This window comes from Arachis ipaensis, chromosome B2, assembly GCF_059453495.1.
Source record: "Arachis ipaensis isolate K30076 ecotype BB chromosome B2, ASM5945349v1, whole genome shotgun sequence".
NCBI classification, from domain to species: Eukaryota; Viridiplantae; Streptophyta; class Magnoliopsida; order Fabales; family Fabaceae; genus Arachis; species Arachis ipaensis.
The window spans coordinates 33,571,247-33,586,836 of NC_142437.1; the positions used below are offsets into that span (position 1 = coordinate 33,571,247).

The 15,590-nt window shown below is 35.8% G+C and overlaps 1 protein-coding gene across 1 annotated transcript; it reads left to right on the plus strand.

Moving 5' to 3' along the window:
- Positions 1-12,223: 12,223 nt before the first annotated feature.
- LOC148573525 (uncharacterized) lies at positions 12,224-15,244 on the plus strand. The gene is made up of 2 exons (XM_088503551.1): positions 12,224-12,290; positions 13,182-15,244. Exons 1-2 carry the CDS (start codon positions 12,224-12,226, stop codon positions 15,056-15,058), a joined length of 1,944 nt encoding a protein of 647 aa, XP_088359677.1. The 3' UTR covers positions 15,059-15,244.
- The last annotated feature ends 346 nt before the right edge of the window (positions 15,245-15,590 follow it).

Here is a 15,590-nt window from a genome sequence, read left to right on the forward strand (position 1 = left end):
GAACAAAATCCAATAGTTTTCTCAAGCTAATTCAAGCCTAGAATATCAAAATCACACAATTTTATCAAACATAAAACTCCCAAATTTTGAATTTTAGGAGAGGAAGGTGATGAGCGGATATTTTATACACTTTTTGGCACGATTTTCTTGGTATTTTTAGTATATTTTGTTAAGTTTTATTATGTTTTAGTAGTTTTTAGTGCAAAAATTACTTTTTGGATGCTACTTTGAGTTTTTGTAATTTTTTAATGATTTTAGGTAATTTTTGGGTGAATTATGGCAAGTTTTAGCAAAGTTTGATTCCGAGGCAAAGAAAGGACAACAGATGTTGTCAGATCTTGACCTCCGTATATTCAAACGAGCAATTCTGGAGTTATAGAGGTCCAATTGACGCGCTCTCAATGGCATTGGAAAGCTAACTTCTAGAGCTTTCTAGAAATATATAATAGCCTATATTTTGCTTAGGAAAGGACTGCCCAAACAGGGCGTTGAACGCCCAACTTACCCCCTTTCTGGCATTCAACTCACCAAGAGGACCAAGGCCAGCCCCCTCACTCAAGTTGGACACCAATCTCAACCCAAAACACTCACCAAGTGGGATAAGAAACAGGATTTTTGCACCTTTAGCTTAGACTATTTCATTTTTGTAATTTCTAATTATTATTAATTTCTTTTGAGGTCTAGATTACTATAAAGAGAACAAGGATCACCCTTGTTCAGAACCTTTTGACACTTTATACATTTTCATACTATTTCTGTAAATTATGAGTGGCTAAACCTCCTAGGTTAAGGATAGGAGCTATGCTCATTCCTATGGATTAATATCATTACTTTTCTACTTTAATATATGTTTGATTCCATTCTATGGTCTATTTTCGTTCTTCATCTTTATGAATCTGGGGTAGAACGATAGTATGACCCCTTATTCTACATGATTTCTTTACGAGTCCTGACCCGGATAGTATTGAGCTACAACTTGAGAGTATATCACACTTTCCAACAAGTTACTTGGGCTAATTGGAATATGTGACATGAAATCTCGTTAGTCAGGGGTAATTGAGGTTCCTGTGGCTCTAGGGCTAGAATCATAGAGCTTCATTCTCCGATCAGGAAGATCCGACCTTGTCTGTGGTGTTTTGAGTAGGATCATCAGAGATTGAATTGCGTGAGCTTTACCCTCTACCAGATTGACTGACCTGTTCGGGCATTTGGTTTGGATCCGAGGAGATTAATGACTACGACCCATGGCTTAATCAATTACAGCCTTGCCATTGAATGAATCACTCATTGTTAAAGTAATCAGTAAGAAATACTAATCCAGAAGAATAAGCATCTCCGAGGCCTTAACCAATTTCCTATTATTGTTTCTTCTTCAATTCTTTATTGCTTTCGTATTGTTTTGTTTTATGCGCACTCAACAACAACTACCTTTCTGTTTGCCTGACTAAGATCTGCAAGATAACCATAGCTTGCTCAATCCGACAATCCTCATGGGATTCGACCCTCACTCTCCTGAGGTATTACATGGACGACCCGATGCACTTGCCGGTTCAGTTGTGCGAGTTTCATTTTTGCGCACCAAATTTTTGGCACCGTTGCCGGAGATTGTTCGCGATTGACAAGCTAACGGTTGTCTTGCTGCTTAGATCAGGTACTTTTACTGTTTTTCTTTGTTGTGTTTCTTAATTTCTTTTGTTTAAATTTTTTAAATATATATATATATATATATATATATATATATATATATATATATATCTTTAGTCATTTTTTTCTTTTGTTTGAGTCCGGTGTCAAGTTATAAGTTTGGTGTCCCTTTGGTTTTCATTTCTTTTCTTGAGTTTTTGAAAATTGTTCTTATTTTTCCTTCTTTATGTTCAAATTTTTCTTTGTATTTTTTCTTGTTTGATTTTAAAATTTTTAAGTTTAGCGTCTTTTAAGTGTTTTTCCTTTTTAAATTTTCAAAATTTATGTTCTTTGATCATAAAATTTTTAAATTTGGTGTCCTTTAGTGTTTTTCCTTTTTAAATTTTCAAAAATTGTGCCAGTAATTTCAAAAACATTTTCAAAAAATTTTCCAATTGGTTTCAAAATTTTAAGTTTGGTGTCTTGTTTAGTAATCTTGTTTTCTTGTTTATCTTCCCTATCCTTAATTCTTTATCTTATCTTTTCTTTGAATTTCAAAATTTGTTATCTTATCTTTCTTTTAAAATTCAATTAAAAAAAAAGGTTTAGTATTTTGTTAGTTTATCTTTCTTTTAAGTCTGAATTTTAAAATCTTAAATTTTTAAAATCTTATCTTATCTTGTTTCTCTTTCTTTTGACTTTTTCAAAGTTTGAAAAATTTAAAATCATTCTTTGACTTTCTTTTTGTTAAAATTCAAAATTTTTCAAAATCAAATCTTCCATGATAATTTTTTTCTTATCTTATCTTGTTTGATTTTCTCTCTCCAAATTTAAATTTTAAAAATCTTTGATTGACTCTTTCTTTTTAAATTTCAAATATTTTCAAAATCAAATCTTTTATTTTATTTTTAAATCTTGTTAGTTAGTTACTTGTTTGTTTCATTTTAATTTTAAAAGTTTAATTCTTTCTAATTCTTTTTTCTCTCTTCTATTTTCGAAAATCTCTAACTCTTTTCTCTCTCTTCTTTTTCGAAAATCTTCTTCTTCTTTCTCTCTTTATTTTCAAAAATTCAATTTAAATTAAAAGACATCTTTCTTTTCTTTTCTCTTCATCTATCTCTCACTAGGAGTCCTCTATACTCTGACATAGAGACTCTTTTCTTTTCTCTTCTTGGTTTCTTCTTTCTTGTTTATGAGCAGGAATAGGGATAAAGAACCTCTCTTTGATCTAGACCCTAATCCTGAAAGGACCCTAAGAAGGTGTTTGCAACAAGCTCAAGCTAGTAGATCCATAAGGAATCTCACAGGAGCTCTAGAACAAGAAGCTGAAAATACAACAATGGCAGCTCATCCAGAAGTTGGAGGAGACGCAAGAGATGTCCTAGGATGTTACACTGTACCCAATTATGATTTCTATGGGCGCAGCATCTCTATTCCTACCATTGGTGCAAACAACTTTGAGTTGATGCCTCAATTGGTCACTCTAGTACAACAGAATTGCCAGTTTCATGGACTTTCACAGAAAGATCCAAACAAATTTGTATCTAACTTCCTGTAGATATGTGACACTGTCAAGACTAATAGAGTAAATCGAGAAGTCTACAAGCTTATGCTCTTCTCCTTTGCTGTAAAAGACAGAGCAAGGCTATGACTGGATTCTCAGCCTAAGGAAAGCCTAGATATATGGGAGAAGGTGGTCAATGGATTCCTGACTAAGTTCTTTCCACCTCAAAAGCTGAACAAGCTCAGGGTGGAACTACAAACCTTCAGACAAAAAGAGGGAGAATCCCTTTATGAAGCTTGAAAAAGATAGAAGCTACTGATCAGGAGATGTCCTCCTGACATGATTTTAGATTGGACCATGTTAGATATCTTCTATGATAGCCTATCTGAGATGTCCAAGATGGCATTAGACCACTCTACAGGTGGATCACTCCACTTGAAGAAGACGCCTGAAGGCGCAGGAGCTTATTGACATGATTGCCAACAACCAGTATATGTACACTTCTGAGAGGCACCCTGTGAACAGTGGGGCAGCTCAGAAGAGAGGCGTCTTGGAAGTAGACACCTTAGGCGCCATCTTGGCTCAAAACAAGCTCATGTCCCAGCAGATCAATCTGATCTGTCAGCACTTGAGTGGGGTACAGAGCTCAGCTGCTTACTATCCAGAGATAACTTTTAAGGTGGACACAGGTGAAAACGCCTGAACCACCATAGAGAAGGTGAACTACATGGGAAATTCTTCCAGAAACTCCAACAATAATCCCTATTCGAACACTTTCAATCAGGGATGGAGGAACTACCCCAACTTTAGATGGAGAGATCAGCAGAAACCTCAACAAGGCTTCAGCAACAATCAGAATGGAATGAACAAGAACCGGTTCAACAATAAACCATTCAAACCCTCTCAGCAATAGATGGAGACATCCAAGCAGAGCCTATCTGACTTGGCTACTATAGTCTCTAACCTCTCCAAGACCATACATAGTTTCATGGCAGAAACTAGGTCATCCATCAGGAACCTTGAGTACAGATCGGTCAGCTGAGCAAGAAGATCCCAGAGATCCCTTCCAACACTCTTCCAAGCAATACAGAAGTGAATCTGAAGGAAGAGTTCAAGGCCCTCACTATGGAGTTTGTGACCGAACCCAAAGAAGAGCCTGCTATAAAGGAGCTCAAGAAAATCAGAGCTCATGAGGAGACTGGTAATGTCACCTTGCATGCCCCCTTGCAGAGAGAGGAGCCTAAGGAGGAGCAAATCGCTCGGTTCCTGGCAATCCTCAAGAAGCTGAAAGCCAATTCCTCTCATGCAGAGGCTTTGGAGAAAGACCCCCCTCCCATGGCATGTTTGAAATCCTCAAAGGGAGATGAGACTGTGGTACTGACCAAGGAGTGCAGTGCCTTAGTCTAAAAGAAGCTACCTCAGAAGCTGCCGGATCCTGAAAGCTTCCTAATTCCCTGTACTATAGGAACTATCACCTTTGAGAAGGCATTATGTGATCTTGGCTCAAGTATCGACCTCATACCTCTCTCTGTGATGAAGAAGCTAGGGATTCTAGAGGTGCAGTCTGTCAGGATCTCATTAGAGATGACAGACAAGACCCTGAAAAGAGCATATGGCATGGTGGAGGATGTCCTTGTGAAGGTTGAAGACCTTTACATCCCTGTGGATTTTATAATCCTAGACACTAGGGAGGATAGAGATGATTCTATCATCCTTGGAAGGCCTTTCCTAGCCACTGCTAAGGCCATAATTGATGTGGAAAGAAGAGAGTTAGTTCTGAGGTTGCATGAGGACTGTATCTTGTTCAAGATCCCCAACCCTTAGTCTCCCTCTGACAAAGTTGGTACCATTGTGCAACACGTAGTATTTCAGCCTTCTCTCTCAGTGCATAGTTTTACAGAGTCCCCAAACACCAATCTTAAGTTTAGTGTTGGGAAACCATCATCAAGCACTAGGAAGGAAGGTACTAAAAAAAAGGTACCTAAAGGCTGGAGGGACAAAAAGATTCTCACTGAAGGTCTCTCACCTGGCATGAGAATTATCTTCACTAAGAGTCCAGTCATTCCACATACTGTGAACCAAATTCTGTCCCTAGAACATGTAGAGCTCACTCATGAAAGCACAGGAAGAAAGTTCACTGTGAGGGGTGAAGATCTAAGCCCCTACCTACCTCCATAATGGAGCTGTCCGTCAAGCTAATGACGGTAAATAAGCGCTTGTTGGGAGGCAACCTGGCCATTAGTAGAGTACTTTCAGTTTCTTTTTCATTTGTTTTAGTTTGATTTTATATTATATATGTTCCTTTTCTTTTTTATGTTTATGATCATGTACAGTACTTAGAATAGTAACAGAAACATTTAGAAATAAAAATTGAACACCCTGTGGAGAGTCCCTTGCTGGCTTTGAACACTAGACAAGGAGGAAAATGGGCGTCCAACACCCATTCAAGAGCTAAGAAGACCCTTTCGCTGATCCCCTCTGGGCGTTCAATGCCTACTGAGGAGGAATTACTGGCGTTGAATGCCAGACAGGGAGCAATTTGGGCGTTCAACGCCCCTAAGAGAGGCATCACCGGTCTTGAACGCCAGAATAGGATCACGCTGGGCGTCCAACGCCCACCAGGGAGTAATCCTGGCGTTGAACACTAGACAAGGTGCATTCTGGGCGTTCAACGCCCTTGAGGGAGCAACTAGGGCCAACTTTGTGGCCCCGGTGAGCGTTCAACGCCCATTCCTGGTGTTGAATGCTAGGTAGGGAGCAGACAGCTCGAGCTTGGAAGCTTCTCAGCTAGTGGGTTCCACAGAATCTCCACCTACCCCACATTTCCTTCTCTCTCCTACCTTTTCAAACCTTGAAACCCACACCCTACTTTCCCTCTTCCCCATACACCATCACCTTTTCCTCTTCCCAAAACCCATCATAAATCCATCATTCAATTCCCACCCACTTCAAATTCAAGGCTGGTTCTACTATGGGGAAAGTATAACGTGGTCCTCTAAGGACCATGGCAGTTTATAAAATTTTAAGAAGTTTGTTGGTTCATTTTTAATATGGCAATTCATCGTAAATTTCTATTGTCACATAACTACAATCTGTGCCCCACACAAATGCTTGAACAGGAAATTTTTTTTTGTCATCCGCAAGAGTTCCCAAATCATATCACGTAGCAATATTTATATTTTGTTAAAATTAAAAAATATTGTTGTAGTAAATTTTGTTAAAAATATATTATTATATAATACAATTTTTTTATTCAAATACTAGCAAACATACATTTTATTTTAAAATGTTATATACAAAATGATTTTGTTTTTCATAATTGAATTAAATTTTATTCAAGTTGAGAGGTCATAATGCTGTATTTAGTGACGGACTCAGAAAATTTTAAGAATAAATAAATAAATATATATATATATATATATATTAAAATAAATTTTTGTGAATATTATTAATTATACTAAAAATATAATAAAGATATAAAAATTAAAAAGAGTTCAAAAAAATTTCATTCTCAAAATATTATTTATTATATATAATTTATAAAAAATATTTTTTATTTTTAAAATTTAAACTTAAAAATATTTTAATTAAATTATAAATAACTTATTATCCTAACTAATGTTGCTTTTATTTATTTTTATACACACCTAATAATAAAAGATTGAATCACTTGACATGTTAGCGTCTAATGATAAATATATATAAATATAAAAAAATTAAACCTATAAATAAAAAGTATGTTTATATAAAATAATACAAACTTAATTTATAATTTTTTTTACTTTCTTTTTAAAATAATTTAAATTTTATATATTTTTAATTTAATTTTAACATGATATCAGATTAAGGACTTTATACATATGTTTAATTATATATTATAATTAAAATATTTTTTTATATTTTGTCTTTTAGTTTAGTTATTTTACTCTATTTTATTACTCAGGATCTCTGCTTTTAAAATAAAAATTTATTTAAACATTGTATAGATATAAATTATTTGTTAATAAGTATTCTAATAATTTTTTACCGAAAATAAATTATTGACAAAAAAAAGATCATTTTCTTTATTTTTTAGTTATATTTAAATGTGAGTTTCAAAAAGAGACTTGAGGGATAAAAAATAATTTAACTATCATTAGATTAGACTTTTTTTAATTATATATTATGTTTTTTAAATTATATTACATAACCATATATTATATTCTTAATTAATATATAATATAAAATATTTAATTAAATATTATTTTATATTTAATTTAATTTTATTATTATTTTATGTTCACTTTTTTAAAATTAATTGTCTTTTTAATTGTACAAAATTATTAAAATAAATATTAAATTTTATTAAACATTTATAAAAATAAACAAAAATACTTTTATTAATCATATAGTATTTACTTTTTTAATTTATAGATGTTTAATAAAATTTAATATTTATTTTTTATATAATTAAAAACAATTAATTTAAAAAAGAGTGAATATAAAATAAAAAAGTTAAATAAAAATAAAAGTAATATATAATCGAATGTTTTAAATTATATATTTTAATTAAAAATATAATATATGATTATGTAATATAGTTAAAAAAAACGTAATATATAACAACAAATAGCATGTCTTAGTAGTGGTCAAGTTATTTCTCATCCCTTAAATCCTCTATTAGAATCCCAATCCGGCATAATGACATAAACACTATAATGTTGAAGATAATTGTATTTCTTAAGGTGTAAAAAATGAGATTAAGTAAGTGTTGAGAGTTCGAATTTTGTCTTGTGTATACAGTTATTCATTAGCAACTACAAACACAAATCCTTAAATAGAGTTCAGATTCATGACAGATTAGTCATTGACTTGTCAGATTAAAAGATACCGTGAATAACTAACAAAAATTAATAAAATTAAAAAATATAAAAATGTTAAGATTATAAAAAAAACAAGAAAGGTTTATATAAGGATTATTTTGATCAATTTTGTCATGCAATTCCTATATATATTTTTTTTAGTTATATTTTAGAAAAAATAAATAATTCTCCTTTAATTAATAAAAAAAAGCTATCCAAACCATCAATAAAAAATATAAAATAATGTCTAATTTTAACTTTTTTTTTACTCTTTTTTTCTACGTATTTCATTATTACTTACAAATAAATATAACAAAGCAAAAGAAATTAAGAAAATATTTATCGAAATTGTACTAAAAAAATATTAAATAAAAAAATATTCATTCACAGAACCTTTCTTTCATACTTCGAATAACAATGCAGTGATACACATGGTTGCTATTAATAAAGAATATAGGCCAACAAATTAATAAATTGCTTTAATTATAAAGGACTCGTTTGCTATTAGAAAATATTTTGGGCCACACTAGAAACGTACATAAATGCTGTACGGCTGCAATATTGGCCACAAATTAGGAATCTTACCAATAGGTCCTTAAAGAACCATAAAATTCTTTCCCCACCATAGCCAAATCCCAAATTCAAACCTTCCTCCCCAATTCCTCCCTCCCGTAACCTAACCCTATCCCTCCCACCCCTATAAATACCTCTTCATTCATGCCATTATCCTCACACCTAAACACTCTCTTCCTCTTCACTTATACACTTTACACACTCTTCTTCTTCCTCCCTTCTCCCACTTGGCCGAAGCCTTCATCTCCCTCTCCTCTATATTTTTTCTTTCTTCTTCTCTTTACTTTTGTTCATAGTTGCTCGAGGACAAGCAACTATCTTAAGTTTGGTGTTGCAAAAGCTTTTCTTTTTTACTTCTACCCCTCTTTTATGTCACCAAAGGCGCGAAGCTTCAAGGAAGAGAAAGGTAAAGGCTCCCGCTTCCACTTTCAAACCTTGGGAATCATGGAGATTCCTCACCAAGGTGCACCACGATCACTTTTATGATGTGGTTAGGCACAAAAAGATGATTTCCGAGGTCCCCTTCAAACTCAAAAAGGGGGAGTATTCGGAAATCCAACAAGAGATCTGGAGAAGGGATAAGGAAATTTTGACTAATCCTGTCTCGGAGGTCAGAACACTAATGGTGCAAGAATTCTTTGCCAATACTTGGGTCACCAAAAATCATGATACAAGTGTGAACCCAAATCCCAAGAACTGGCGCACCATGGTGAGGGAGCAACTATTGGACTTCATCCCGGAAAGTGTGAGGGTGGTGCTCCAATTGTCTCAGATGCTAGGAGACCCACACTCTTACACTAGAAGGGTCAACTCCAACCAAAGATTGGATCAAGTTCTTGCGGATATCTATGTGGAAGGAGCATAGTGAAGGAAGGAGGCACAAGGCAAGCCCTACCAACTGGGTAGGCTTGACCTTAAGTCCATAATCTGAGGATGGTTGGAGTTCATCCAACGCTCCATCATGCCCACAAGTAACTAATCTGAGGTTACCATAGACCGAGCAATAATGATTCATTGTATTATGCTTAGAAATAAGGTGGAAGTACATGAGGTGATACCTCAAGAATTGTACAAGTTGGCTGATAAAACCTCCACCCAAGCGAGGTTGGCATTCCTGCACCTCATATATTGCCTATGCAATTCAGCTGAAATTGGGATAGCTGGAGATACCCTCATAGAGATGGACAAGCCCGTCACAAAGAGGAAGATGGAGCATGTGAGAGAGCAGGTGCACGGACCACAGCAAGAGCCGGTTCAACCACCTGCACCTGAGATCCTTAAAATGCCTCAGAGAATGCATTTTCCTCCCCCGAATTATTGGGATCAACTTAACACATCCTTAGGAGAGCTGACCTCTTCTGTGGATCAGCTGAGGCTTGAGCACCAAGATCAAGCTATTATCCTCCATGAGATAAGGGAAGATCAGAGGATCGTGAGGGAGGAGCGGCAGAGACAGGGGCGAGACATAGAGGAGATCAAACGCTCTATTAGGTTCTTCAGAGGGAGCAGCAGCCGCCATCACTAAGGTTGTTGAGTCCCATTATTCCTCTGTTTGTTTTATTTCTGTTTTCAGTGTACTTTAATTTATTGTCTGTTTTTTCTTCTCAGTTCATGATAACGTTTAGTATTTTTTTTCTTTTCTAGTTTTATTTTTTGTTTTGCCGTGGTTATAAAATGCCCTATGTATCCGTCACCATGCTTAAATTTTTTTTTTAAAAAAAAGGAATAGTGAGATACATAAGTTTTGAGTTATATCATAAGTATTTCAATTATTTTTGATGTGGTGGCCTTGCAATTATCTTCTGAATGTATGTATTAACAGTGTATAATTGATATTGAAGTTAAGTATGTTGGCCCTCAAAGAACAGTGAATTTAGAGAAGTATTATTGATTGTCTAAAAAATAAAAAAATTATTGATTCTTGAAGAAAGAAAAAATAGCTTAAAAAAAGAAAAATAAAAGAAAAAGAAAATAATGCTCAAAAGAAAAAGAAAAGAGCAAGGATCCAAGGCTTTGAGCATCAATGGTTAGGAGGGTCAAAAATTGGCCTAAAAAGCTCAAATAGGTTGCTATCCCTAACTAAATGCTTGTAGTGTAAAGGTATCAAGCAAAGAGCTTGAGACTGAGCAGTTAAAGTCATGATCCATAAGCTAAAGAGTACGCTTAAGAACTCCGGGCACCACTGTCTAGGAATTTAAGCAAAAGATAAATTCGAATCCAAAGGGTTCCCCCAGTTAAGTGCCTGTGGAATTTATGTATCCGGTGGTAATACGGGAAAACAAAACGCTTAGAGTCACAGCTAGGCTCAAAAGGTGTAAAGCACGAAAAGAAGCTGTGTTCATGAATCAAGAAGAAATAAAATATGAGAATCAATAATATCATCCAAATTCTAGTTCTGAGAGATTCCAATGCCTCTAAGCTTCAAAGAAAACTGAGCAGCAAAACTGTTCAAAGATAAAGAGCTAATAGCCCTATTCAGTATTTGGAATTGAGCTTCATTGACAACTCTGAGACTTATTATATCTTTTTCTTCTCTTTAGTCCTACTTTGTTTTTGGTTTCTTGAGGACAAGTAACAGTTTAAGTTTGGTGTTCTGATGAGCGGATATTTTATGCACTTTTTGGCACTATTTTCTTAGTGTTTTTAGTATATTTTGTTAAGTTTTATTATGTTTTAGTAGGTTTTAGTGTAAAAATCACTTTTTGGATGCTGCTTTGAGTTTTTGTAGTTTTTCTATAATTTTAGGTGATTTTTGTATGAATTTGGCAAGTTTTGGCAAAGTCTGATTCAGAGGCAAAGAAAGGACAATAAATGCTGTCAGATCCTAACCTCCGTGTATTTGACAAACCCCATTTGTAGGATTTATCTTGTATTGATTTTTGGGGATTTTATCACCTTTTACCCATATTTATTCAAGAAATAGCATGGTTTTGTATATTCTCCTTTAATTGTGCTTGAATGTGAAAACATGCTTTTTAGGACTCAAAATAGCTAAATTTATTTCACCTTGATTCTATTAGATGCCTTGATATGTTTGTTAAGTGATTTAAGGTTTAGGAGGCAAAGATTGGATCAAGGGAATGAAGAAAGAAAGCATGAAAAGTTGGAGAACTCATGAAGAAATGAAAGAACCGGAAAGCTGTCAAGCCGACCTCTTTGCACTTAAACGACCATAACTTGAGCTACAGAGGTCCAATTGATGCGGTTCTAGTTGGGTTGGAAAGCTAACATCCGGGGCTTCGAAACGATATAAGATTTGCCATAGTTGCATCGCGCATAGGGGCGCGCACGCGCACGGTATGCGGACGCGCCGATGGTGGCACATGACCAACTTTATACAAACGTGGCTAGCGATTTTAGAAGCCTTGTGGGCCCAATCCAACTCATTTCTGATGCTATTTAAGCCAAGAATTGAAAGGGAATCAACATACTTTTCATACTTTTCATACTTTTCATACTTTTCATACTTTAGAAGTTAGTTACCATTAGTTTAGTTTAGCTTAGTTTAGTAGTGAGAGTTAGTTTCTAGAGAGAGAAGCTCTCACTTCTCTCTAGAATTAGGATTAGGTTTAGTTCAATAATATTAGATCTAGATTTTAATTCATGCTTTCATCTCCTTCTACCTCTTAATTCTTTGTTGTTACATTCATTCTTCTTCCATTCTTTTGTTGTAATTTCCTTTATGTTGTTCTTATGTTTTGTTGTAGATCTACTATTGTTCATTCCATTTTCTTTCAATTCAATAAGAGGTAATTCATGTAGATCTTGTTTCTTTTAATTGTTGTTGTTAATTCTTTACATTTGATTGTAGTTAGAATTAATTTTTGTTGTTGATTTACTATGTTTTTCTTTTGTGCCTTCCAAGTGTTTGATGAAATGCTTGGTTGGATTTTAGAGTAGAGTTTTATGTTCTTGGCTTGGAAAGGTAACTTAGGAACTCTTGAGTTACTAATGTCCAAGTAATTGATGATTGTGATTCATTGACTCTAGTTCTCACTAATTGAATTAGTGGAGAGTTAGGACTTATGGACTAGGATTGATATAGCTCATTTGACTTTCCTTTACTACTAGTTAGAGGATGATTTAATGAGATTAATCCTTGCCAATTCTCATATTGTGGTTAGTGATTAGGATAGAGATCTTTGACCACCAACCCTTGCCAAGACCTTTTTAGCCATTAGTTTACTTTCTTACCATTTATCTTTCATGCTTCATATCAAAACCCCAAATATAACTCACAACCGATAACAAGACACTTCATTACAATTCCTAGGGAGAACGACCCGAGGTTTGAATACTTCGGTTTATAAATTTTAGGGGTTTGTTTTAGTGACAAACAACTTTTGTATGAAAGGATTAGTGATTGGTTTAGAAACTATACTTGCAACGAGATTTCATTTGTGAAATTCTAAACCGTCGAAAATCCAATCATCAAAATGGCGCCGTTGCCGGGGAATTGCAATGGTGTTATGTTATTGGTTATTGTATATATATGAATAGTGTGAATATGTTTGCTTTTGTTAGCTCTTGCTAGTTTTAGGATTTAATTTTCTTGCTTCTTATTTGATTTTGTTTTCATTTTCTTCTTGCTATCATGAATTCTCACCTTGGCTATGAGTTTGGTTATCAACATGTTGTAGGAAATGAGGACTATAATGAAGATGTGTATCAAGAATGGGATGACCAAAGGTGGGAGGAGCCATATGCATATGATCAATCCTCATGGAAACAACCTCCACCAATGCACTATGAAGAAGAGCCATTCTATGATGCATACCAATCCAATGGCTATGGTGACTCACCTTGTGATTTTCAAGAACCACCACCATATGCCTATGATCCATACCCTCAACATAACTCCCAACCATACTCACAAGCCCCTTCTTACCAACCATCTTCATATGACCCTAATCTATATCCATCCTACCAACAACCATATGAGCAATATGAACCACATATAGAGCCACCACCATTCCAACATCAATATTTTCAAGAGCCACCTCCTCCACATTATTACCAAGATGAAACACATCCAATATATGAAAATTTCCAACCACAAGATGAATACTACTTTCCACCACAACCTCCCATGGAAGAATACTCATATCCATTGATCCAAGAGCCACATGATCCTAATCATATTATCCAAGAGGAACAAGAGTCAAGGGATCGTCTCAAGGAAGCATTGGATCAATTTCAAGCAACCATGGAGTGTGTTGTGCAACAAGTGGAAAGAGTGGAAAACATAGAACCACCACAACTCTACCAAGAAGAACCACCTTCCTACTATGAACCCTCCCCCCAATTTAATGAAACCTTCCACCCACCCCAATCTCTAAGGGATGAAACCCTTGGTGTTCTTGTTCAAGGGCAAGAAGAGATGAAAAGGGATGTGCAAAATTTCATGGCCGCCTTGGATGCGGTAACAAATCAATTAGCCTCCCAATGCTTGAACACTCAAGGAACTCTCATGGCTACATGTGGAGAATCAAATGAAGAACATAGCATGAAGGAGAGATTGGAAACTCCGGCGGGAAATGAGGGAAGTTGCTTTGTATTGGAACAATTGGAGGAAGCTTTAATTGTTGAAGACAAGGAAGAAGTGGTAGAAGACTTAGGAGATGCGGAGCTTCCATGGGAACATAGAGTTGAAGAAAACCCCTCCAAGATGATTGAAATTGATGCTAGGGAGGAAAGTGCACACCTTCCAAGGCATATTCCATATGAAGACTTGGATGGGATAGAGCAAGAACTGAGTTCCCATGGCAATAAAGAGCAAGCATCAAGTCCTAGTAGTGGAGAATCCTTTGAACTTGAAGAACCTTCTCCCGGTGCATTTGAAAAGGTTGTGGAGGTAAACTCCTTTCACCCTCCCAATTATAGTTTGATTAAGGGAAAAGGCTTAGATAGTTTGATTATTAATGAACAAAGGATTGAATTAGAGAAATCTTGTGAAGAGGTGGAAGTCCCTAGAAATAGAAGAACGGGGGTTGGTTATGCTTTGTCAAGATCTTTGGAAGCATCTTTGCCTAGGTGGCCATCTACTCCTTCACTTGAGTGGGTAAAATTCATCTCTATTAGCTTTATTGTCCCACTTGAGTATGGCTTGCTTGAAACGGATGGTCAACTTAGGATCCCTTGTGGGATGAAGCGTAAGCGAAAGATGTTTCGTGGTTGGCGTTGCAAATCAAGGCTCATTATGGTTGATGCATCAAACATGAGATATAAAGGTTGGAGTAGTGCTCAATTAGATGGGTCTAGGAGGATTGTTGGCCACTATATAGAGAATTCACCTCACTCACCACCCGGTTGGACTAATAATGATGATCAACCTCAAGACGGGTGTGAAAACAAAGTGTGGGATCCCGGATTACAAGAAGAGGATCAACTTTGGGAGCCCCAAGCTTGTGAAGAACTCCATCAAGACTTGGCTCAATCCATGAAGAATCTTGGGGCACAATGGAGAACCAAGCATTGGTGGGAGTTCCAAGATGAATACAAGCACAAGCCACCTTGATGAGGAGCTCCCCATAAGTCCAACTTAAGGACAATAAACAAAAGTGCTAGGTGGGAGACAACCCACCATGGTAAAATCCTTTCATTTTCTCTTTTGTACATATTGATAGAATTAGTTTAATTTCATGTTTTGTTTAGATAGTTGAGTTTAATTGGTAGTTTAGTATGTTAAATAAGGTTTTAGGGTGTTTTGGTAGATGCTTGGAGGTTTAGAATGCTGAGATTGGTGCAAAAAAAAAAAAAAGGCCATCGGCGCGTTAGCACGTTGTGCGCGCGCGCGCACATTGCACTTCCGCAACTTTTGGTACAAAAACCAGAGAGTTGTGCGCGCGTTGTGCCAGCATTGTGCTGGGAGCACAAGCTCATCCACGCGTAAGCACGCTGTGCGCGCGCGCGCAGATCGTCCTTGCTGCATCCACGTGTGAGCGCGCTGTGCGCGCGCGCGCGGATTTGCACTCTGCTTTTCTCCTTCCTCCTTTCTCCTTCTTTCCTCTTCTCTTCTTCTTTCTTTCTAATTTTTTTTTCTTCTTCTT

Excerpts from the sequence above, each read along its gene's own strand:
- LOC148573525 (XM_088503551.1), top strand. The coding sequence starts at position 12,224 with ATGTTGTTCTTATGTTTTGTTGTAGATCTACTATTGTTCATTCCATTT. Across the intron at positions 12,291-13,181 it reads TTCTTTCAATTCAATAAGAG|GAAATGAGGACTATAATGAA; the intron begins GTAATTCATGTA and ends AACATGTTGTAG.